The sequence below is a fragment of the Panthera uncia genome, chromosome E1 (assembly GCF_023721935.1).
Source record: "Panthera uncia isolate 11264 chromosome E1, Puncia_PCG_1.0, whole genome shotgun sequence".
Lineage (NCBI taxonomy): Eukaryota > Metazoa > Chordata > Mammalia > Carnivora > Felidae > Panthera > Panthera uncia.
This window is the reverse complement of record NC_064814.1, coordinates 53,033,062-53,055,919: the sequence shown is the minus strand read 5'-3', so window position 1 is coordinate 53,055,919 and position 22,858 is coordinate 53,033,062. Positions and strand designations below refer to the sequence as shown.

General features: G+C 45.9%; 1 protein-coding gene across 2 annotated transcripts in view; it reads left to right on the top strand.

Annotated features, from left to right (window-relative positions):
- LOC125927583 (dynein axonemal heavy chain 9-like) overlaps positions 1 to 22,858 on the top strand; it is a 170,665-nt gene that overhangs the window by 48,795 nt on the left and 99,012 nt on the right. Inside the window, exons 9-12 of one of the 2 annotated variants that reach the window (XM_049638085.1) lie at positions 4,692 to 4,834; positions 5,216 to 5,377; positions 5,585 to 5,818; positions 14,798 to 15,058. In XM_049638085.1, the coding sequence (XP_049494042.1) occupies positions 4,692 to 4,834; positions 5,216 to 5,377; positions 5,585 to 5,818; positions 14,798 to 15,058 (800 nt within the window). Of the gene's footprint in view, positions 1 to 4,668; positions 4,835 to 5,215; positions 5,378 to 5,584; positions 5,819 to 14,797; positions 15,059 to 22,858 lie in introns of those variants that run through there. The other variant, XM_049638084.1, reaches the window with a different exon arrangement.

The window sequence follows — 22,858 nt, the reverse complement described above, 5'->3', positions numbered from 1 at the left end:
TGACTCTTCAGGATGAGACTCACAACTTTCCTCATACCGCACAGCCCGTCTCCACATCTCTGTGGGTTTCTCCTGTCCTCCAAGGTGACCATGCCTCCTCCCCAAGGCCAAATCCTCCATCTGAGCCAGGAGCCCACCCCCTGGCCCCTGATTCACAACTCTGCTCTGCCCGGCTGTCTCTCCCCAATTTCTGACTCTTCCTTCACAGTCTTTATGCTCTCACCACCCCCGTTGACTTTCTTCCCTTTATGTGTCTCTGTATTTCTTTACGAACTCTCCTGGATGTGCGGAAAGCAATAAAACTCCCATGCGATCATGACATTGCGACATAGACACTTGCAATGGGCACGTACAAGAGTTTCTTTCCAATCGGTGCCCAAAATGTAGATTACTAAATTGTCTGGGATGGATATTTCAACTTTATAAAAAGTGCCACACTGCTCTCCAGAGTAGTTGTGCAAATTTGCTCTCTGCCCAGTCACGCATGAATACCTGCTTCCTCCTAACCTCATGAGTGCTTGGTTGATCTCACACATTAGTTTTTGCCAATGGGCATGAAATGAAACCTCATCGTTTTCTTTCCCTTTTTACTTGTGACCTTGAGCATCTTTTGGAGGGTTTATTGGCTGTTCCTCTCCTGTGAGTTGCCTATTTATGCAGTATGACCATTTGCTCTTGGCTTTCTTGTTTTTCTCTTACGGATTTGTAAGAGTTCCTTATATATTCTGGATACTAACACTTTGTTCATTATATGGGGTGTAAATCTCTTTTGAAGTCTGCATCTTTTGTCATGCTGATTTAGTTTAAATGCTGTAAAACTTAACAGTTTTTTTTAATGCTCCAGACTGTTCAGAACTTTTGTTCTATTCGACATGATAAAAATTATCTCCTGCATTTAATTTTTTTTTTTAATTTTTTTTTCAACGTTTTTAATTTTTATTTTTTTTGGGACAGAGAGAGACAGAGCATGAACGGGTGAGGGGCAGAGAGAGAGGGAGACACAGAATCGGAAACAGGCTCCAGGCTCCGAGCCATCAGCCCAGAGCCCGACGCAGGGCTCGAACTCACGGACCGCGAGATCGTGACCTGGCTGAAGTCGGACGCCCAACCGACTGCGCCACCCAGGCACCCCTCCTGCATTTTATTTTTTGAAAAATTAATGTTCATTTATTTTTGAGAGAGAGAGAGAGAGCGTGAGCACACAGTAGGGGAGGTGCAGGCAGACGGGGAGACACAGAATCCGAAGTGGGCTCCGGGCTCTGAGCCATCAGCACAGAGCCCAACGCGGGGCTCAAACTCACGAACTGCGAGATCATGACCTGAGCCAAAGTTGGACGCTTAACTCACAGGGCCCCCGGGCGCCCCTCCTGCATTTTATTTTTAAATTTTTAGTGTTTTACTTTTCATAGTTATGTCTTTAATCCACCTGAAATTTATTTGTATATAGTGTTCTAATTTTAATTTTTACTCGTAATGCTGAATTACCTAACATCACTTATTGATTAATCCATCAATCAGTGACTGCACACTGATTTTTAATAGCAATTTCCTGTTTATAATTAGGTCTGTTTCTAGGTGTTGCCTTCAGTATTCTATATATTTGGCCCATGCCAATTTTGCATTGTTTTAATTAACATAGGTTTGGGTTTTTTGGTTTGTTTGTTTGTTTTAAGAGAGAGAGAGAGCACAAGGAAGGGGAGGGGTGGAGAGAGAATCTCAAGCTGAGTGTGGAGCCCAATGTGGGGCTCAATCCCACGACCCTGGGATCATAATCTGGGCCAAAATCAAGAGTCAGATGTTCAACCAGCTGAGCCACCCAGGTGCCCCAAATTAACTTCGTTTTATTAGGAGACTTGATTTCTGGTAGGGAAAATCCTTCCCACTGGTTCTTCTTCAGAAATGTCATGGCTGTTCTTTAGCCTTTACTCTTCCCTGGCCACTTCAGTCAGCAGAGCATGAGACTCTTGATCTCGGAGTTGTGAGTTTGAGCCCCACGTTGGGTGTAGAGATTGCTTCAAAAACAATAAAATCTTTCCTTAAAAAGATAAAAAAGAATAAAGTAACATTTTGGGGGGCTTGAGTATAGAGATGCCATTTTATTTTCAATACTGATTTATGTCCAGAAAGCTTGTTAAATGTGCTTGTGAGTCCTGATGGTTTACGTGTATATTCTCTTAGATATTCTATGTAGAAAATTAGATTTTGAACAATAATAATTTTATGATTGTCTTAACTCTTGTTTTACATTTTCCTTTTCTTGATTTTTTGCATGGTCTAGGACTTCCTATATACCATTGACTAGGAAACATAATAGCAATCATGCTTGTCTTGGTCCCAATTTGAAAGGGAATATTCTAGTATTTCACTCTTAGGTATAATGTTTGCAATGAGTCTGCAATAGACATCTATGATAGAGTAAGAGAAATCTTATTTATTCCTAGTTTGCCACCAGTATTTTAGAAATGTTATGTGTCTTTGTAATGGTAATATTGTAATTATCTGCTTTAATCTATTAACATAGTGGATTATTTTCATAGATTTCTCTAATACCTAACCATCATTGCATTTCTAGGACAAACTCTACTTGGTCATCATACATGTATTTTTATGTATTTAGTTAGGATTTTTTAAAAGATTTATTCATCGTATATTGTGTAAGACAGGATTTTATTGAACTTTCAGAACTTTGCCAGTCTTGCAAAATTAATATTGAGGCATTGTTTTAAACTACATTTCTATTACTATGAGTGGGCTAAAGCATTTGTTCATATATTAAGAAGTATTTGTATTTCCTGTACTGTGAGCTCTCTTCTGTATCCACGTCCTACAGTTGAATTATTGGTTTTTTCCTTTATTTGTGGAGACTTTATTTACATATTTACATATAATGTTATTATATGTAACATTATAATATTTACATATTAAGGAGATTAACTATTTAACTATAATCAGAGTTAAACACCTATTTTCTTTTTAAAACTCGAGGAATGAGAACATTTAAGTTCCAGCTCTTAGCAAATTTCAATGATATAGTACAGTGTTATCAAATATAACCACTATGTTATACATTAGATCCTAAAGCCTCATTCATCTTATAACTGAAAGTTTGTACCCTTCTACCAGACTCTCCATATTTCCTCCACCCCCCAGCTCCTGGCAACCACTTTCTACTCTATTTCTAGGAGTTTGACTGGGTTTTTTGTTTGTTTGTTTTAGATTCTACATGTAAGTGATGTCATGCAATATTTTTCTTTTTCTGTGGCTTATTAGCATAATGCCCTCCAGGTTCATCATGTTATTGCAAATGACAGGATTTCCTTTTTTTAAAGCCTGGATAATATTCCTATATATGTCACATTTGTTTGATCCATTCATCCACTGATGCATACCTAGGTTGTTTCCAGATCTTGGCTACTGTGAATAATGCTGCAATGAACAGAGGAGTATGGATATTTCTGAGATCTGTTTTTTTTTTTTTCTTTTGAACATATATCCAGAAGCGGGATTCCTGGATCCCATGGTACTTATTCTATTTTTAATTTCTTTAGGAGCTTCCATACCGTTTTCCATAGTGTCTGTACCAGTTTACATTCCCAACAGTGCACAGGGGCTCCCTTTCCTCCACATCCTCATCAGCACTTATTATCTCTTGTCTTGTTGATAATAGCCATCCTAACAGGTGTGAGGGGGGTATCTCATTGTGATCTTCATTTGCATTTCCCTGATAACTAATTGTGTTGAGCACCTTTCCATGAACCTGCTGGCCATTTGTCTGTCTGCTTTGAGAAACCTATTTTCATTGGTTCTTTGGTTTTGATCTTATTATACTTTGCCTATGTTTTCACCATGCTGTTTTGTTTCTGTTTTTTATACCAAACGTATACTTTTACATAAAATATATCAACTTAAATATATCAAATTTATCTTTCTTTTAAAACATGCTGATTTTGAGTTACAATGAGGAAGTCCTTCCCCACTCAGAGGTCATATAATATTTCCCTCATTTCTTCTGCCATTTTTATGGTTTTCTTTTCTATGGTGAAGTCATTGACTCATTTGGAATTTATCCTAGCATACAGTGGAATATAAGGATCCAACCATAGTTTGTTTGTTTGTTTGTTTCAGATTCCAGTTTTCCTAATACTGTGTATTGAATGTTCATTTTTTTCCCCATTGATTTTAAGATGTCATACTTACCATATGCTAAGTTCCCTGACGCCATTCCCACTCTCTCCCTTTCTGCTCTAATAGAAAGGGGTAGTTCATTTTTCATCAATATACGGATTTGTCTGTATGTTACCCCCCCCTTTCACTTGTGGTCTTATAAGTATTTTACATCTCTTTTATTCTTCTTACCAAATCTTAAGCTCCTTGGGAACAAACTTTTTATTAACAATAATTAGTAAATAAATTCCTTAAGTAAAAGACATAGACAGTTGAAAGCTCTCATGCCACGAACTCCTGGCCCAGGACAAAAGGGTGCCATGTAGCTTGTTCCATTCTTTCAAGTATCATCTCTCTGCCCTGGGTTTGGAGTAGATACAGTGTCTGTTTAATTTCACCAGCAGGAATGGTGGGGCATGGCCACAAAAATCACAGGCCTTGTGTCCCCAAGTTGGATAACCTCTCATGTCCAATTGCATTGTGCAGAGAGATGCGAAAGCTGCCCCTCTGTGTCCCATTTCTCCCAGGAGAGATCCCAGACCTCTACTCCGATGATGAAGTTGAAAACATCATAAACAACATGAGGAATGAAGTCAAGAGTCAAGGTCTGGTAGACAACAGAGGGAACTGCTGGAAATTCTTTATAGATCGGGTCCGACGACAACTGAAGGTATAGAAGGATTTACTGCGCCGGGTAGGCAGACCAGAGATCGTTCACGAGAACCTCTATTGATAATTTGGACATAGCTGTCCTTCTTGATTGTACTGGGAGTGGGCAGTGTGGGTGGAGTGACTTTCTCAGCCTGAGCAATTTTGCAAGGCTTCCCTTCTCATCTGATTCAAGGGCAGTAGCCTCCCTCTTGCCTCATGCAGTCCCAGCTTTCTTAATTTCTTGGTGAGAAGCCTGGGTGGTATTGACAGATTTTTTTTTTTTTACTCCATTGGATGTGTTTCCCAACTTTCCGGGAAATAAAGAACCTAAAGCCATAGCTATCTCCCTGTGAGAACTTCTGATACCTTCTTGGTTTTCCCCACCCTTATGACTTCTCAGGTGACTCTCTGTTTCTCCCCTGTGGGGAACAAGCTGAGGGTCCGCAGCAGGAAGTTTCCAGCCATTGTGAACTGCACAGCCATCGACTGGTTCCACGAGTGGCCTCGGCAGGCATTGGAGTCTGTCAGCCTTCGCTTCTTGCAGAACACAGAAGGCATTGAGGTAAGAGGGCAAAGGAGACACTTGTCAAGATCCTCTCCACCTCAGGTACAAGGAATTCCATGTCCAGAGTTTCAGGATTCAAGTTCAAGCTTGGATAGAGTCATCGGAGCAAAACCTTCCATGTAGCGAGGCAATGAGCAGGGTGGGCCGCCACCGCCAGTCTTCACGTCCAGACAGTAACTCTGATTTCCTGCTCTTCACCTTCAGCCCACAGTCAAGCAGTCGATTAGCAAGTTCATGGCCTTTGTCCACACAAGCGTCAACCAGATGTCCCAGGCTTATCTGAGCAACGAGCAACGCTACAACTACACAACCCCTAAGTCATTCCTGGAGTTCATCAGACTCTACCAGAGCTTGCTGCGCAGACATGGAAAAGAGCTCAGGTCCAAAATGGAGCGTCTCGAGAACGGACTGCTGAAGCTTCACAGCACCTCCGCCCAGGTGGGTAGTGTTCTTTCATGGCTTGTGCATGCGGGGCACTGAGAGGGAGCGGGAGCACCCCATTCCGGGGAACTGGAGAGATCACAGTCCAGGCCTGAAAATCACTTATGGTTCCCCAGAGGCCTCAGAGTCACCAGAAACCATTCCAGAAGTTAAGGCTGAGCTCTCCCTGCAGAAGGGCACGCTGTCCCCTTCAGGTCTGGTCTGCTGCCACCTACTGATGCTGGAATCCTCTGGAGCACCTCTTCTCTCTTGCTTGCTACCCCTCTCCTCCTCTTCTGCCACCTTCCTTTCTTCTCCAGTCCACTTCCCCTCCATCTCCAAAACCAAAAAGACATGGTTGCCGAACTGTACCGATTCTCTTTGGTTTCTTTGTGTCTTACTCTGTCATCTGTCAAAGCACCATTGGGACCTAATTTCTTAAATCCTGTCTCATTTCTTGCATTTCCTCATGTGTCCCTAAGTGGTTGGCCATCGAAAGAAGGCCCCTGTTGTCCTGTCCTGGTAAGATTTTTCTACTTCCTCTTCCAAAGGGAACGAGTTTGTTTCAATTTCCTGTTCTTCCCTTGAGAATTGGGAACAATTCTGGCACCTTCTCTGCCCCTGCTTATGCCCATCAAGCACTGCCAGTCCCTTGATGGCCCTTTTTTTGTGTGCTCTGTTTGCCAGAAGCAGAGGCAGTCTCTCATTCAGGTGGTGTCATTTTCATGCATTTGCACCATTAAACTAAAATTGTGATTAGTTTGATCCATGGGTGTCACGTGTTCCTACGGATACCTAAGCCTTTCACTTATTGTCATTGTTTCAGAGCTTTGCCTTTGGACTAGCTATTCAACTTGCTTCTTCTGAGTTGTCCTCTCTCCCCACTTCTGTTTCTTGAACGGTAGATGTAACAGGTCTAGAGGATTTCAGTGCATTTAGTGGGATGCAGTGATCCCTTGCCATCTGTTCACATAGAATGTCTTCTGCTCAGAAAAAGCTGTCTTCTGTTATCTGATGTTGTTCATCTGGCCTGGCCTCTCCTCCAGGAGCAATGATTTGCCGGATGGCTTCTCTGTGTCCCGCATCTATTGTGTTCTCACTCACTGATCTCATTCTTTTGGCTTTTTTTTTTTCCCTCTGTGTTCTAAGAGAGCCTTTCAAGTTGATCCCGGACAATTCTAGTTTCGTACTGTGTAATATTGCTTCTGCTTCTTACGCTTACAGGGAAGGGTTTAATTATGCTACTACATTTTTAATATCCTAACAGCCCTTCCCCATCTCATCCTTTTCCCTGTCCAATGCATCCTATTGCTTTTTTATTTCAGCCTGTTTTCCTGCAACGGTGTCACAGAAACCATCCTACCAACGATGGTGGACCGCTTTCTCCAGGTTTTCCCTAGATCTGGGAGCACGTCATTTGCAGAACTGTGTTCTTCTTAGCCTCCTACATGGTTTTCCCATCCTTGTCCTATATTTCTAGAAAGACCCTTTTATCTTTTTCTTTCTGTGCCTTCAGGCATGGTGAGCTTGGTCCAAACTCAATGTTTGTCCACCAATGACACGTGCCAGTTGTCCATGATGCTTCTTGGTTTCCATTTATGCCATGACCACACCCCCTTCCCAGAGCTACAGTGCAGGGCAGGTCGAGGGACACAGACCCAAGCCAAAGGCCTAGCAGTTTACCCGGCATATGTACTGTGGTTGTGGAAATGTCACATCTTCTCTCCCAACACTTTCTAGTGTTTCCAGTACCCTCAATCTCTGAACTTCTAGAACTCAGCATAAGATAGAATCCCGGAATGCAGATTCTTAACATCTGTCACTTCTTCCTCTTCCTGTCTCCTCCCCCACCCCTGACGTATGGTGCCCTCTGAATACTGTCATCTTAGCAGCCCCTGTTCTCCCTCCCCTCCCTGTCCTCTGGAAACTCCAACCGTCCCAGGAGAAGACTGGTTATACCTTCGGCGAACCCAGTTCTACCTGCGTGTGGAGAGTGGAGAATTCTTTTCAGTCCTGGCATCAATTTCCATTTCTTCTCCTTCAAAGTTCTCTACTTCGATGAGTGATACTTTCATCTACCCAGTTCCCTAGAAAGCGGGGAGTTACCTTCGATTCCTCCCCGTCCCTCATTTCCCATTTAAGAATTAACAACTTCTGTACATTTCCTAAACGTGTCTCAAGTGTACCCTCTTGTTGTATCCCTGTTTTCTATGTCTTGATTCAGACACTTCTTACCTAGGTCATTTCAATACATGGAACTCCCAGTGTCTCCCTGGTCCCGAACCTGCTTCACCTGCAACCTCTCGCATCACTCATCAGGCCAAAATCCTTGGGGTCATCCTTGACCCTTCTCAATTCTCTCTGTCACACACACACACCCTGTGCCCAAGCATCAGAAAATCGCCATTGGCCCTAACTTCAGACGAGTCCCGAACCCCCCCCACTGTGCACCTCCCACGCTGCTACTCCCCCGACCCAGGCCACTGATCCTACCCGGGTAACCACAGTACCTTTCCAACTCACTTGTCTGCTTCTTCTTCTGTTCCTCTTGGGTCCGTCATCATTGGAGCAGCCAGAGTGATCCGTTCAAAACAGGAATCAGAGCATGTTACTTTTCTGCTCAAAACCCTGAGATGGCCCCCATTTCCCTCGCTAAAGTGGCGCCCCAGTCTCCTCTCCCACCCTGCCCTGCAGACTGTCAGACCTCATCTTCCGCTGCCCCATGCCCGCAACATTCCTCTCCGGCCATGCCACCGCCTTGCTCTTCCCTCAGACACGCCAGGCCTTTGCACTGGCTGTTTCCTCTCCCTGCGTGTTCTTCCTTCTCTCACCCCCACGACTCACTCCCTCATCTCGACTTCTTTGTTCACATGTCACCTTCTCAGTGAATCCCATTCTGATGGCCCCATTTTAAATTGCAACCCCACCCCATTCCCAGGTCCCTACGGGGCTTGACTTCGCCTCTTTCCCGTACTGGTTGTGTTTACTTTTTGTTGTCGATCCCCATCTGTCAGACAACCTCTGCGTGGACAGGGATCCTTATCTGTTCTGTTTGCTGATGTGTCCCACATGCCTAAAACACTACCTGGACAGAGGGGGCATGCATGAAATGTTGAATGAATGAATGGCATTTTGTTTAGCCTCTCCCAACATTCTGGACCCACCGTCCAAGAGAAATATCTTGCAAGTCATAAATGCAAATTTCAGTTTCCTATTAACTGCATCAAAAGAAGTAAAAGGAAACTTGTGGCTTCCATTCTAACATTAGATCTTAAATTTACCTAATTTTATCATATATTTTAAGAATACATTTTATTTAACCTAATACATCCATGATATTATCATTTTAACAGGTAAGCAATGTATAAAGAAGTTATTGGTGAAATATGTTTTTTTTCCTACAAGGCTGCAAAGACTAGTGTGTGTGCGGTTATAATTACGGCACGTCTCAGATGGGACAAGCCACATTTCAGGTGCTCATTCCCCAAACTAGACAGCACAGCTCTGGACCAGCCCCTGTCCGGCTATCAGACTGATCTTCGCTCAAAACATTGAGTTTTCTCTAATGTGGACCCTAATGTTTTAGACATTACATTTCAGACTCTCTGAACTTTTCTAGAACTTTCAAACTATACCCTTGCCTCTTTCGCCATCCTTTCTTCCTCCCTTCGACCCCATTGTACCCTGGCATTCAGCAATACTGACTGGTTGGAGTTGCCCCAAATCTCCACAGCTAGTTCACATCTCTGTGTCTTTATGTGTGCCCCTGACTCGCCAGCTTGTGACTGTCAAGACGTAAACGGTTTGCTCCCTCCACTCGCAGAAGCCCCTTCTAAGTTGTGAGAAGATTTTCATTCCATTCACTGTGGTTCCATCCCGACATTATGTTTCTTCTCTTGTATATGTCCTGCCACACTATCATGGCAGCATGATACCCAAGGGCAGACACCAGGATTCATTGGCACGTAGTAGGTGTTCTCTAAGTGTGTGGATAAATGGGTAGATGACAGATGGCTAGGCAACCAAGCAAACGAGTCACCTACAAGCTTAGAGCGGGGATGGAGGGTGGGCCCCCCAATACTGTTTACATGGTGTATATTTCATACTTATGGATGGTTATGAGGATAATTCTTCTTGTAAAAATGCTATCTTGGCTTCTGATGTAAAGCCTTCATCTGAAAGTGTTCCTTTGTAGAAAAAAGCCTTAAGTATATCCCCATAATCTTGGTGCAAGGGTAATGACTTGAATTATATTGTATAAGTATCCTACTACCCACTTATGACAGATTTTGGTATTCATAATCCAGCGGGAGTGGGCTACATGAATCTCACCACTCTGGCTCAGATGGACTCCAGATTTATTTAACAACGATCACAATATTAGGAGCAGCGATGATAATGATCATAATGACAAGAATTAATAATTATATGGTCATCTAAAGTTTATAAACTTCAGACACAGTTTCACGCTTAGACTCACCTGGTCAGAAACACCACTTTATTTTTCTATACCGAGATTTGACTTAGCTCCAGATCTGTCTTTTTTGTTTAAGAGTAGGAAATTCTCGGGGCGTCTGATGGCTCAGTTGGTTAAAACGTCCGACTTCAGCTCAGGTCACGATCTCGTGGTTCCCGAGTTCGAGCCCCACATCAGGCTCTGTGCTGACAGCTCAGAGCCTGCTTCAGACTCTCTGTCTCCCTCTCTCTCTGCCCCTCCCCCACGCTCACCCGCTCTCTCCTGCTTTCTCTCAAAAATGAATAAACGTTAAAAAATTTTTTTTGTTTAAGAATAGGAAGCTCTTGGGGCGCCTGGGTGGCTCAGTCGGTTGAGCGTCTGACTTCGGCTCAGGTCATGATCTCGCGGTCTGTGAGTTCAAGCCCCGCATCAGGCTCGTGCTGACAGCTCAGAGCCTGGAGCCTGTTTCAGATTCTGTGTCTCCCTATCTCTCTCTGACCCTCCCCCATTCATGCTGTCTCTCCCTGTCTCAAAAATAAATAAACGTTAAAAAAAAATTAAAAAAAAAAAAAGAATAGGAAGCTCTTAATCTTACATTTCTGGTCGACTTGGTCACTTCAGGTTAAAAAAGTCTCTGGAGGGCAGTCAGTTCAGAGTGTAGTTCTACCTTGGGGCTGTTTCCGTGTGAAGGGTCTTTTGCCCCTTTGCATCTTGGTGGTGGTGGTTTCAGGAGGCAGCCGGTGAGGCTTCATGTGTGGTCTTCCAGCTCTCACTGTCTCTGCTGAGGGTGGCTGGTTCCGCTGGGTCTTTGGGTGGCATCTTCTGTCTTTGCTGCTGCCTCAGATGAGGGTGGTGTTACTTCTGTTCCTTCTCTTAGCACCATCAGAACCCTCACCCCTGACCTGGGTCTCACGCCATCTCCTGGCATCTTCAGGACACACTGTCACCTTCACTTCTATACCTAGCTCAAGTGTACTCATGAGGGAGAAGGGCTGTTGGACTGAAGAAATGTTCATGAGAGGCCTACAGTTCGTTACCAGTTCCTCCATCTAAGATTTACTCCCCAAGTCTGTTCGTCTGGAGACTCTTAAATTCAATCTTTCTTGGGCTTTCAAAGAATCTCAGGCCACCAAATTTACCTGAAGTTGACAGTTCAGTAATTTACCATGATGTAGGCATCAGGACTCTTTTGGTACAAGTGAAAAAAAAAAATGAGTTCAAATTCACTTAGCAAAAAAAGAGGAAAAAAGAAGAAAAGGAAAAGGCAGGGGGGGGGGGGGGGGGGGGGTAATGAGATTACATGATATATTTATCAGATCTTTTTGATGGCAACTGACGAAAATCCGGCTGAAGTTGGTCTAGGAAAAACAACAACAAAAATAAAATAAGCTGTTTCATATAAGTGAGAATTCAGAGATAGAGCTTAATTTTGACAGGGCTGGAGCCAGATTCTCACTAAATGTCCCTGTCCAGGCAGGCAGCCCCATGGCCCCACCAACCTCAGACTTCTATTCTGCCTGCTTTGCAACTTCACCATAAGGAGGAGTTCATCTTTCCCAGGATTTTATAGCAAGTTCCTGGGGTAAATGGTCAGTAGCTCTGATTGGCCTCTTCATGTCATTGGTTTGCCCATACGTGAACCATTCTCTGTGACTTCGACACTCTCCTTGGCCAAGTGAGGATCAAAGGACCACCTTTGGAGTCAGCCCCACCCAAACCACGAGGACTAGGGAAGGGAATATTTCCCAAGGGAAATTCAAACTGTATTTCCAATACAGGGATGAGAAGTTTTATTAGGTAGACAAATATAACAGACGTCTACTGCAGATGGGAAACCACTACGTCTAAGAAGAGAAGCCTACATGAAGTGTGAATTCATGGGAGAACGTGGTGGGTGACCAGAAGGACCCAGGGGGTAAGAAGGCAAAGACCTCTGGGCCTCTAACACTCTGCGCACTAGGGATTGCTGTTGATGATCCCGGGTTTTCTCTCTTCCTTCTGTGGCTCTGAGGAGAAGGTCCCAGGAAGCTTGGCCTTCCTCTTTGGCATCATGTTCCTGGTCCTCGGAGAGAGGACGGTCTCTCACCACCAGCCTCTTGGCACTCCACTCAGTTGACATTCCCCTCCCACTTATATTCATGGAGCTGGCAAGACTGAAGAGAGGGTCTCTTCCTTGTTTTTGTCCCTCTCCCCCTTGACCCTCCTATCTGGGGCGGGGGTGGGTGTCTAAAGAGGAAGAGATCCAAGGAGGGGCTCGAATGCTTTGAATAAAGGCGAAGAGAAGAGGAAATTTTAACTTGACCTCTTTCAACTTCCTGTTCTGACCTACTGCAACTTCCTGTTCTAACCTACTTAAACTTCCTGTTCTGTTGCCAAAGAGCCATGAAACGAGCCTGACTCACGCCCTCTCTTCAGCTTTGTGGGGAGCGGCCTAGTTCTGACTGGCGGGACCCTTGTGTCACTTCTCGTCACAACTCGAGAGCTACAAAGCTCCCATCCACAGTGCTGGTGTTTGCTTACCTTGGGCCTGAGGTCGTACACCCTATCTATAAGCCACAAAACAAACAGACAAACAACAACAACAGAATTAAAAAAAAAAAACCCACTCCAATTTTCTCAAATCTCCCCAGATTTAAAAAGGAACAAAAAGTTACTGGTGTGCTTGCTGACTGCAGTGATTATGTGGTTCAATCATTTTGATTTACAATTGCATCTTTGTCCTTGTAGAAATAACTCCCTGCAGCTGAACTGTGGGATTTAGAAATGGATTAACCTTCCAGCACGGGAATATAAGACTTGTTCTCGGGAGCAGGGCTTCATTTGAGGTTAACAAAAAGTCTCCAGTTTCCATGAATACACAAAATTAAAGAGCATTCTTTCTCCCCCCCCACCCCCCGCTTTCCTTTTCTTTTCTTTTGATCTGCCATGAAAAGGGAATTATCAGCAGCATCTAAGCCTCTGTTTTATTTTTCCCCTTATGCATTTTGTATCATAAAGCATTTGAATCTGTTTGACGTATTCCAGGAGCTCTGAAGTAATCTTGGGTTGTTGCATGAAATAGACTGCAGAAAAATGAGAGGCGGGAGGGCATTTTGCGATGTAAAGTTTATGGGCCCTATTGCAAATACAAATGGCTTTTTTTTTTTACTTCCCAGAAATAAACAGATCTGAGTCTTCTTTCTGCAGATGAAAGGGCCATAAAACCAGGCCATTGGGTCTCAAACCTAGGTGAGCACCAGATTCACCCAGAGGGCCTGTTAAAACACAGATTGCCAGGCCCGCCTCCAGAATTTCTGACTCAGTAGGTCTGGAGTGGGCCTGTGAGTTTACATTTCTGGCAAGTACCCAGGGGATGCTGTTGTCGGTGGTGGTGCAGGGAACCACACTCCGAGAACCACCACACTCTCCGGAACAGACTGTACATAGAAAACCATGCCTCCTTCTCCAGGGGGTCAGAGAAATGAACGGTTTCCTCCATGGTGAGCTTCTTTACTTCCTCCAAACGCATATGAATTCAGAGGCCCGATGGGGAAAGCCCATTGGGTTCTGGTCTGGGCCACTGGGTCCGTGTCAACCTGGTCATCTGTTTCCTGAAAGGACTGCGGAACTAGACTAAGACCAAACCAATGAGACCAAGTGAACGCTCTCTACGCAGAGTTGGCTCCAGCGGGCACCTGGTTTTTGGCAGAGATTCAAAGGCAGCCCACGGGGTGGGAGGGCTTCTTGGTGGGCAGAAAGGAAAGGTGTCAGATGTGTCCCGATGGAGGCTGGTGGCCTGCAGAGCTGGAGGGGGGCTCCCTAGAAGTGGGCATCCTGTGTGATCAGTGGGGGGAGCGTGTTTGACTTTCTCTGGCTGCTCCTAAGTGGGAAGCAGGGGCAAAAATTAAGGAAGTCGTCCGTTGTTAACCAAGTGCTGGCCATCCGGGGCCGATTGCTGCAGAGGCTGCTGTCTGTTTGTCTCCCTGGATTGTGACGTATTCGGGAGTCTGGCTTCCTGAGCTGGTTATTGTAGATAACGGGTTGGTCTCCTGGTCACCAGGAGATTGCAGTTGTGGGCCAGCGTTCTACTCTGATACGCGGCCTGGCCGCTGTGTGTTCGTACATTCAGTCTTTCAGGATGCACGGGACGTACTCACTTTTTGTAACTTGCTAAATTCTCGGTGTACTTCACGGTGGCCAGTTCCAATTAGACAACGACTGCTTTTTACGACAGGCCCGCTCTGCACCAAGTAGTATCCGAGGCAGGCGGAGTTTTATGAGACGCAGGCACCAATGGCCGTGGGAAGCAGCCTAAGTCACGTGGGCATGAGGGAGAATCTTGCTTAGAATCTTCCATCCGCCACATTTACCATAGAGGGAGGAAGAAGAGAGAGTCCAGTGCCCCTTTCCGCCCGCGGGGTCAGGGCGCTTGGTCCCAGGTGAGAGCTCAGCTTAGGCGCCTTCGCTTCAGCAGTTGGCCGTTTTCCTCTATAGGGTCGGACCCCCAGGGCCGTGTCCCAACTCCCTCTGCTCCCAGTAAGCCCAGCGCTTCTCTGCCGCAGGTAGATGATCTGAAAGCCAAGCTGGCCACCCAGGAAGTGGAGGTGAGACACAAGAACGAGGACGCAGACAAGCTGATCCGGGTGGTGGGCATAGAGACGGACAAGGTGAGCAGAGAGAAAGCCATCGCGGACGAGGAGGAGCGGAAGGTGGCCCTCATCATGCAGGAGGTAAAGCAGAAACAGAAGGACTGTGAGGACGACCTGGCCAAAGCGGAACCGGCGCTCACAGCAGCCCAGGCAGCCCTCAACACCCTCAACAAGGTAGGAAGATCATCCGTCCCGTCTGCTCGCCCCTCGCGGGGCCAGGGGGAGGCCCCTCCGACCCAAAGACAGCGCGGTACCCTGGTGTCCCAAAGATGTACAAGAGCAAAGCTGGAAGGCTCAGGGTGGGATCCAGCTGTCACGGGTTTATTCACTACGCCACCATTTATTGAAACTGCCTGTGTGTCCGGCTCCGCAGAGGACCAATGAAATCCCAGAGGCGTGAGTCTTAGAACCAATCAGAACGGGAGATGCCAGCTAGTCCCCCCCCCCCCAACTTCACAGATGACAAAGCCAGGGCCCCGAGAGGAGCACCGACTTGTCCAGCGTCACAAGCCTCATTAGAGCCAGACTGGAGCTCACACCCTCAGGATCCAAGTGCAGAGATCGTCCAGCTAAGTAGCCCGTGGTCGTCTTACCCATTTCGTACCACCGGCCACACGAGCCTCAGGAGGCCCTATGGAGATGTTTAGGACAGGAGACGGAAACCCATGTTGGCTCCAAAATGGGGGGGGAGGGGGGAACCCTACAAAATCAAAATTCACAAATATTCCACCATTCACGGCACCCGTGTATCAATTAAAGTCAAGCCCTATCCATAACCATTTGGTAGGACAGGCATGGCTTTTGAGACGTATTCACAAGGTGCTTTTGATTGGATTCCTGTGAAATGTATCCCAGGTATGTGTGCGTTGGACAGGTGAGAATTAGCTCCTTCTTCCTTTTATCGCCTTTTTGCGATTACGCTTCTTTCCCGTTCCGATAACTGTGACTGAGGGGCCAAGGGGAGAAAGGGAGAAAAGGGGGCCGACAGACTCAGGTCATGAGGAGCAGGTGGCAGAGAAGGACCGAAAAGCTGACCCTCTCTCTGTTGGATGGAGACCCTCCCCCAGTCATTGGGACCTCTGCCCTGCAGGGTGCTTTCGCCTCCTCTCCCGAGTCTGGCAATTCACATGCCCTTCCACGTGGGCCACTTGGCCAAGGTCTGAGACATCCTGTGCCATCTGTGCTGTGCAGGCAGCTCACCTCAGCTCCACGGGGGACACCTGTGCCTCCTTTCCCCAAATGCACTGAGAATGTCAGCCACCCATGCAACACGCTCTCCCTCGTTCCGTGGTTGGGGGGGGCGGGGGTAGGAGGGCTAGCCAGCTGTTCTCACACATTCTAGATTTCTGGGGTATGCATTAGACCCCAATACACTGTGTCACGCGGACTACACCCCACACCCATCTTTAAAGGCAGAGTGGGTGGGACTCACCAGCAGGTCTCATGGAAAATTCTTAGTCCCCAACTTGCTGACTCTGACACCCTCAGTGCAGGTGAGGCATTTGACGCAAAGCACTGGCCTTCTGGAACCTCCATCTCACGCCTCACTTTGGAATGTAGCATCTAATGGTTTAGGGCCTCATCAAATCCAAAGCTAAACTAGGAACACTGTAGAATCCTGTGACATATAGCTACGTATACATTGGAAGTTGAGCTACGAGGGCATTCTAGTATATCTAAGGATGGGGGGGTGGGGGGGGGGCTGGATTCCCTAAAGATTAAGGCAGCTAGAGCCAAAAAGGCCATAAACAGGCCTCTACCTACATCAGGAGAGAACTCAAGGTTCTCCTTAGGAACTTGGGTACCATCCGGTGGAGTAGGAGTTGGCCCCATTACGCCACCACATCTCAGCCTGAACCTTATAGCACAGCCAAGCCAGGCTGCCCCTCAGAGCGTCATCCACTGGCCGGCCTCCAGGCCTTTGATTAGCCTGGACCCCTCCCCACCATCATTGTTTAGGGCTCGCTCTCCTATCGCTTCCTCCCGTCTAAATCCTACCCGTATTCTAAAATCAGACTTAACATTCTGGATCAATCTCACCCTTTTCTGATTTCCCGAGCACGAAACACGAGACCACTTTTAACATGAGCCGCGTCCAAATACTGGGTTGGCTCTGGGTGTGATTTTCTCTTTGCTTGGCCTCTGTTTCCTCATCTGAGCAATGGAGGCGACAGTGACACAGTCCCATGAGGTTGTCATCGGGACGAAATGAGATCATGCCTGAAACGTAGCTAACAGATGGGAGCCGCCAAGTCGATGCTGGCTCTTGTCGATGTCACCATCACCCGCATCATCACTTCTGTTTCCGCAAAACTGGAAACAAAGTGAACGCCCGTAAATACTTCCGGGTTAATTGGTTGGCCGGTTAGTAAGCGGATTGGTCGTTGGTGGAAATAAACATATAGCTGCGGACCTCGTGGAAGCGATGAGATACGATACTGGAAATAGCGGTGGATTTGAAAGTCTCAACACTTCCGCCACAAAGGACATGAAACTCATTTTTAATGAGTGCCTACTGTGTGCCAGGCAAGATGATAGGTGCTTTCCTCCAGCCGGCTGCAGAGCCTGGCACACATCGCTGAGGTTCTTGACTCCTCGCTTTCTCTTCTCTGTTACATAGAAAGGGGCCGGTGCGAATCAATGAGCGCCTTATGTCACGCTCCCCTAACCAGTCAGCAAATTCTGTCAATTCTGCCTTCAAATATATCCTGAATTCAAATGCTTCCTGTCCTCTCTGCCGCTACCCCTCTGGTCCAAGCCACTGTCCCCTATTACCTGGACTGTTGCAGTAGCCTGTCAGTTGGCCTCCCTGCTTGCACCCTTGCCCCAGTTCTGTCTTTGCCCATTACAGCCACCTGAATAATCTTTTTTAAAACAGCAGTTTGACCACATCATCCCTCTGTTCAGAATCTTCCATTGGCTTCCCATCATATTCAGAATAAAATCCAAAGTGGCCCGGGAGACCTTACAATTTTGCCCAGTTCCCTCTTCTGCGATGCCAGTTACTAGCCTTCCTCTTGTCCCTCTGACCCCCCACACTGGTCCTGCTGTGTCTCAGACACTCCCAGCACAATCCCACCCCAGGGCCTTTGAACAAGCAACCACCTCTATGTGCAGTGTGCTTCCTACACAAACCCCCATGCCTCCCTCTTTCAGGTATTTGCCCAAAAGTTACCTTCGCAGGAAACAAATAATAAAAGCACTCATTAATTTCAGAAAAAAAAATTCAGCATATACAAGATACATAATATAACCCAAGGTGAACAGTATTTATGATCATAATCATGTCATAATCGCACTGAACATTAACTGAACTAAAAAAGTTGATATAACCATAATAAGTACGAGCAAAAGGGAGGGCTGTATAATAGCTAAAATATTCCCACTCCGAGGAGGAGGCCACTTGCTAACTTCTAAAATGAAAAAAAACAAAACATGTTCCATATCAATAAGGAGCGAAAGCTGGAAGAAACGAGGGAATAAATTGCCAGCCATGGCTTCTGGAGAGCTGGGGTCGGCGATAACCGGAGCCGAAATTAAGAGCCAGGCATTTAACGGACTGAGCCACCCAGGCGCGGGAGACAACGGTTTTTTTTTTTAATTGAGGTATAATTGACATAGAAGGATCTTCGTTTCAGGTGCACAACATCATAATTCAGTGTTTGCATGTATTGCAAAATGGTCACCACAGTAAATCCAGTGAATGTCCATCACCACGCATAGGGTTGTGTGTGTGTGATGAGACCTTTCGTGATTTCCTCTCTTTTCAAATACATGGCACAGTATCGTCACTACAGTCTCCGTGCTGTAAATGACATCCCCAGGACTTATTTCCCTTGTAACTGGAAGTTGTACCTTTTGACCCCCTTTGTCGATCTCGCCTCCCCGCCCCCCGCCTGGTGGAATAGGATGACTAGATCAGCCTGTACGCCATGTGATGGAGGCATTATTGCTTCGTGAACCCCAGGATCCCTGGGGTGCCCTCAAACCCTCTGCATTCCCAGGACTCCTGGTATTTAATGACCACCTCCCTGTCTTCTCATCTTTTTCAAAGTTAACATTAAATCTTTAGTTAATACATAAAGAACACCTGTAAGTCAGAGCCCGGTGTTAAGTCTCTGCTTTGGCAGTTTTATTTCACTTTTATCGCTAAACTGAAATAAATCCAGTGTAACTTTTCCTTCCTCAGTTGAGGGATGGTTTTGCTTTGCAATTTCATGGTCTTTCCGCCCCCCTCCCCCTTACAAAGCTACTTAGAATTTTCCGTGTGTTTCCTATATGTTTTTTACAGTGAACTTATTTCCTGTAGTCTATAAATAACCTATAATGTCTTTTCCATTATTAAAAATTGTCCAAATAGCATAGAATATATAGGGGAGAATATAACGTCACCTTCTTTTTCACCCCAACCCTGCTTCTTTCCCAAGAGAACTCCTGTAATAATCTGGCATATCCATTCCAGCCATTTTTCTATGCATTTATATTTGTACAAATGCACATGTAAAATATGTCGTATTTTTTTTAAATTTTTAATGTTTGTTTATTTTTTGAGAGACGGAGACAGAGCACGAGCAGGGGAGGGGCAGAGAGAGAGGGAGACACAGAATCCGAAGCACAGCACAGAGCCTGATGTGGGGCTCAAACCCGTGAACTGCGAGATCATGACCTGAGCCGAAGATGTTTAACTGACTGAGCCACCCAGGTGCCCCTAAAATATGTCATATTTTAAATATAAACAGATAACACTAACTTGCTTTGCCTCATGAAGTAAGACCACTTCATGCCGGTACATACATTGAAACTTGAATTCTTCATAGGATTCCATGCTCTAATTATACCCCCCCACTTTTTTTTTTTAGCTATTTTTCCATTGTTGAGTGTTTAATTTTGTTTTTTTTTTCCTATGCAAATATCCCCATGCATAAATATTTATTGCATATGCAACTATTTCTCTGGGCCAAGAAGACGATAGTTTGATACAACAACTTGGCAGGATTAAATAATGCCTCTTCCACCCCAAAGATACTCACATCCTGATCTCTGGAACCTGTGAATTTTGCCTCATATGGCAAGTGTGACTTTTTATAGGCATGATTGAGTCAAGGGTCTTGAGGTGGGGAGGGTATCCAGGTGGGCCCCAAGTGCAATGTGATGGCAGAAACAAGGTAGGGGAAAAGCGGATGTGATATGGGGACACGAGCCAAGGGATGAGGCCAACCTTCTAGAAGCCAGAAGAGGCACACGACAGAGTCTCCCCAGCAGCCTCCAGAGGGAACAGGCCCTACCACCCCCTGCCAACACCTTGACCTGAGGATTTCTCACCCCCACAGCTGTGAGCTAAGACCTCCATTGCGTGTTGCATTGCGTAAAGTCTCTAACTTTGCGTTAATTTGTTGCAGAAGCGATAGGAAGCTGATACCAAGAATATGCTCTTTTTTTGTATATAAAAAATGACCAGTAACTGTCTAAAATGGTTGTTCTTGTCTATATTTGTGAATACTGCTTTTCCTACATCCTTGCTTAGGCAAATCTTAGACATTTCCAATCACTTTCACTTTTTTTCGTAAGAGAACAAACATTTTATTTTTCATTTTTTAAAAAAACTATAGATGTTTTCATTCTGATGAGACTTGGACATCTTTTCAAATATTTAGATTTCTTCTTTTGTCCATTACTTGTTTCAACTGTGGTTGTTGTTCATTTTCTTGTAAGAGAGCTTCCCTTTTTATTTCTAAAATTACAGGTTTTTTAAAATGTTTTATTTATTTTTGAGAGAGAGAGAGAGTGTGCAAGCAGGGAAGGGGCAGAGAGAGAGAGAGACAGAGAGACAGAGAGACAGAGAATCTGAAGCAGGCTTCAGGCTCTGAGCTGTCAGCACAGAGCCAGACGTGGGGCTCGAACTCAGGAACTATGAGATCGTGACCTGAACCGAGATCAAGAGTTGGATGCTTAATTGGCTGAGCCACCCAGGCATATGTATATATATATATATATATATTATATATATATATATGGTTTTACTACTAATCCCTTGGTATAGTGAGAACAGCAGCCTGATGGCAGGAGGGGGGGTGGAGAAAGCCAGAGCACACCGCGCCTAATGTTTGCTGCTTCAAACCTTGCCTGCCTTCTGAGAAATGTTTCTTTCCACCCTGTGTTCCTTTTAGTGGACCCCTCTCTTCCTGCTTGGCTGTAGGAGCCCTGCCTAACTAAACAAGATCGTTCCCCAGGACATTTTGAGAGGAAAAAGTCCCTTTCCCTTCTGGTTGCGATGTGATGGCTGTGACCTTGAAGCTGCTGACACCCATTCGTCCCCTGAGGGCGTTCGACCCACATGTTGATGAACACCTACTGGGTTCTGGTTTCTGTTCCAGACACAGGAGCTACAATGATGAGGTTTTGGGGTGATGGTGGGGTGGTCCAGAGCCGATGGCCAAGAAAAAAATCTTGAAAAAGATGTCTTTGGTGCAAAAAAGTGATTTTATTAAAGCCCGGGGACAGGACCCGTGGGCAGGAAGAGCTGCCCTGGGGTTGTGAGGAGAGACTGGTTACATACTCTTAGGTTGGGAGGGGGTCAGGGCTAGAGTAAGTCTCTAGGGAATTTTGGAAGCAAGGTTTCCAGGACCTTGAGGGGCTAGCTGTTGCTAAGGAAACACCATTTATTACCATCTAATAAAACCCCAGTCATGAGACCCTTCAGATGCATATCGGGGGCCATAAGCTTAGAGTACGATTGCCAGCATATATCTTGGGGCAGCTGAGATAAAGGAAATTGACTTGCAGAATCCTCGAGGTTGGGATAATATTAAGCTCAGGTTCTCTCTTTGCCCCCAGCAAAGTGTCGTCATCGAGGCAGCTGAGCTCCTGGAGGACGGTCACTCTGCCCGTTTCAAGGACTTGTCAGTGGGCGGCAGGCAATAAGGGAATTGAATTTTTCATTTACCTTAGTTTCCCACATCACCACGGCCAGCACTTAAACCCCGTTCCTTTGTTCTCAGGTAGGCAGGAGTGTCCCAGGAATATCACACAGATCCCGCCTGGAGGGAAGGGGTGCTGTTAGCCTGTCCTCTGCCCTCAGCTTGCCCCACGCTCCCTCATTAGTTAACAAGACAGATGGGGTCCCTCTTCTCTGGAAGGAGAGGAATATGGAGATCCAATAAGGAAAAAGGGGTGATTGTGTCTGATTGCCCCGTTCTCTGCAGCTCATCAAGGAGCCCATAAGAAATGATGAGCAGCGGAAGCTGATGGGAGAGTCTTTGTGAGTGGGCAGTGTCTGCACTGAGATCCTTCTGGATGAGAAGGGACGAGCCAGGCAAATAGCTTAGAAAGAAGTGTTTTGGGCAGGGCTCCTGAGGGAAGGATGAGCTTGGCCATCAGGGCACTAGAAGGAGGTGACTGGGGGCAGAGCTTAGTGACAGATGGGGGTGACGAGGCAAGTGGAGGGCAGTGAGGTGGGTCGCACGCCTTGCGACACGAAGAAACTGGTTTCTGCTGTGCAAAACAGAAGCGTGCACGGGGAGAAGTAGAAACCAGAAGGTCCAGAGAGTCCGTGAACCCAGTTCTCCTTGTCCTCACAGCCACCTCCAAACTCATCCTTCCGACCAAATACATGAGCCAGAAAGTCCCCTTTATACTTCAGTGGGGTCTTCTGTCACTACCATCAAAAAGGCTGTGATGGATCAGTCGAGACACACGAAAATAAAAACGACTGGAAAGGGGTGCTGGTCGGTTGAGCGTCCGACTTCGGCTCAGGTCATGATCTCACAGTCCGTGAGTTCGAGCCCCACATCAGGCTCTGTGCCGACAGCTCAGAGCCTGGAACCTGCTTCAGATTCTGTGTCTCCCTCTCTCTCTCTCTGCCCCTCCCTCCCCCATTCACACTCTCTTTCAAAAATGAGTAAATGTTAAAAATAAAATTAAAAAGATTGGAAGGAATTACAGTAAAAAACCTTGGTCTGTGAGCAAGCATAATTC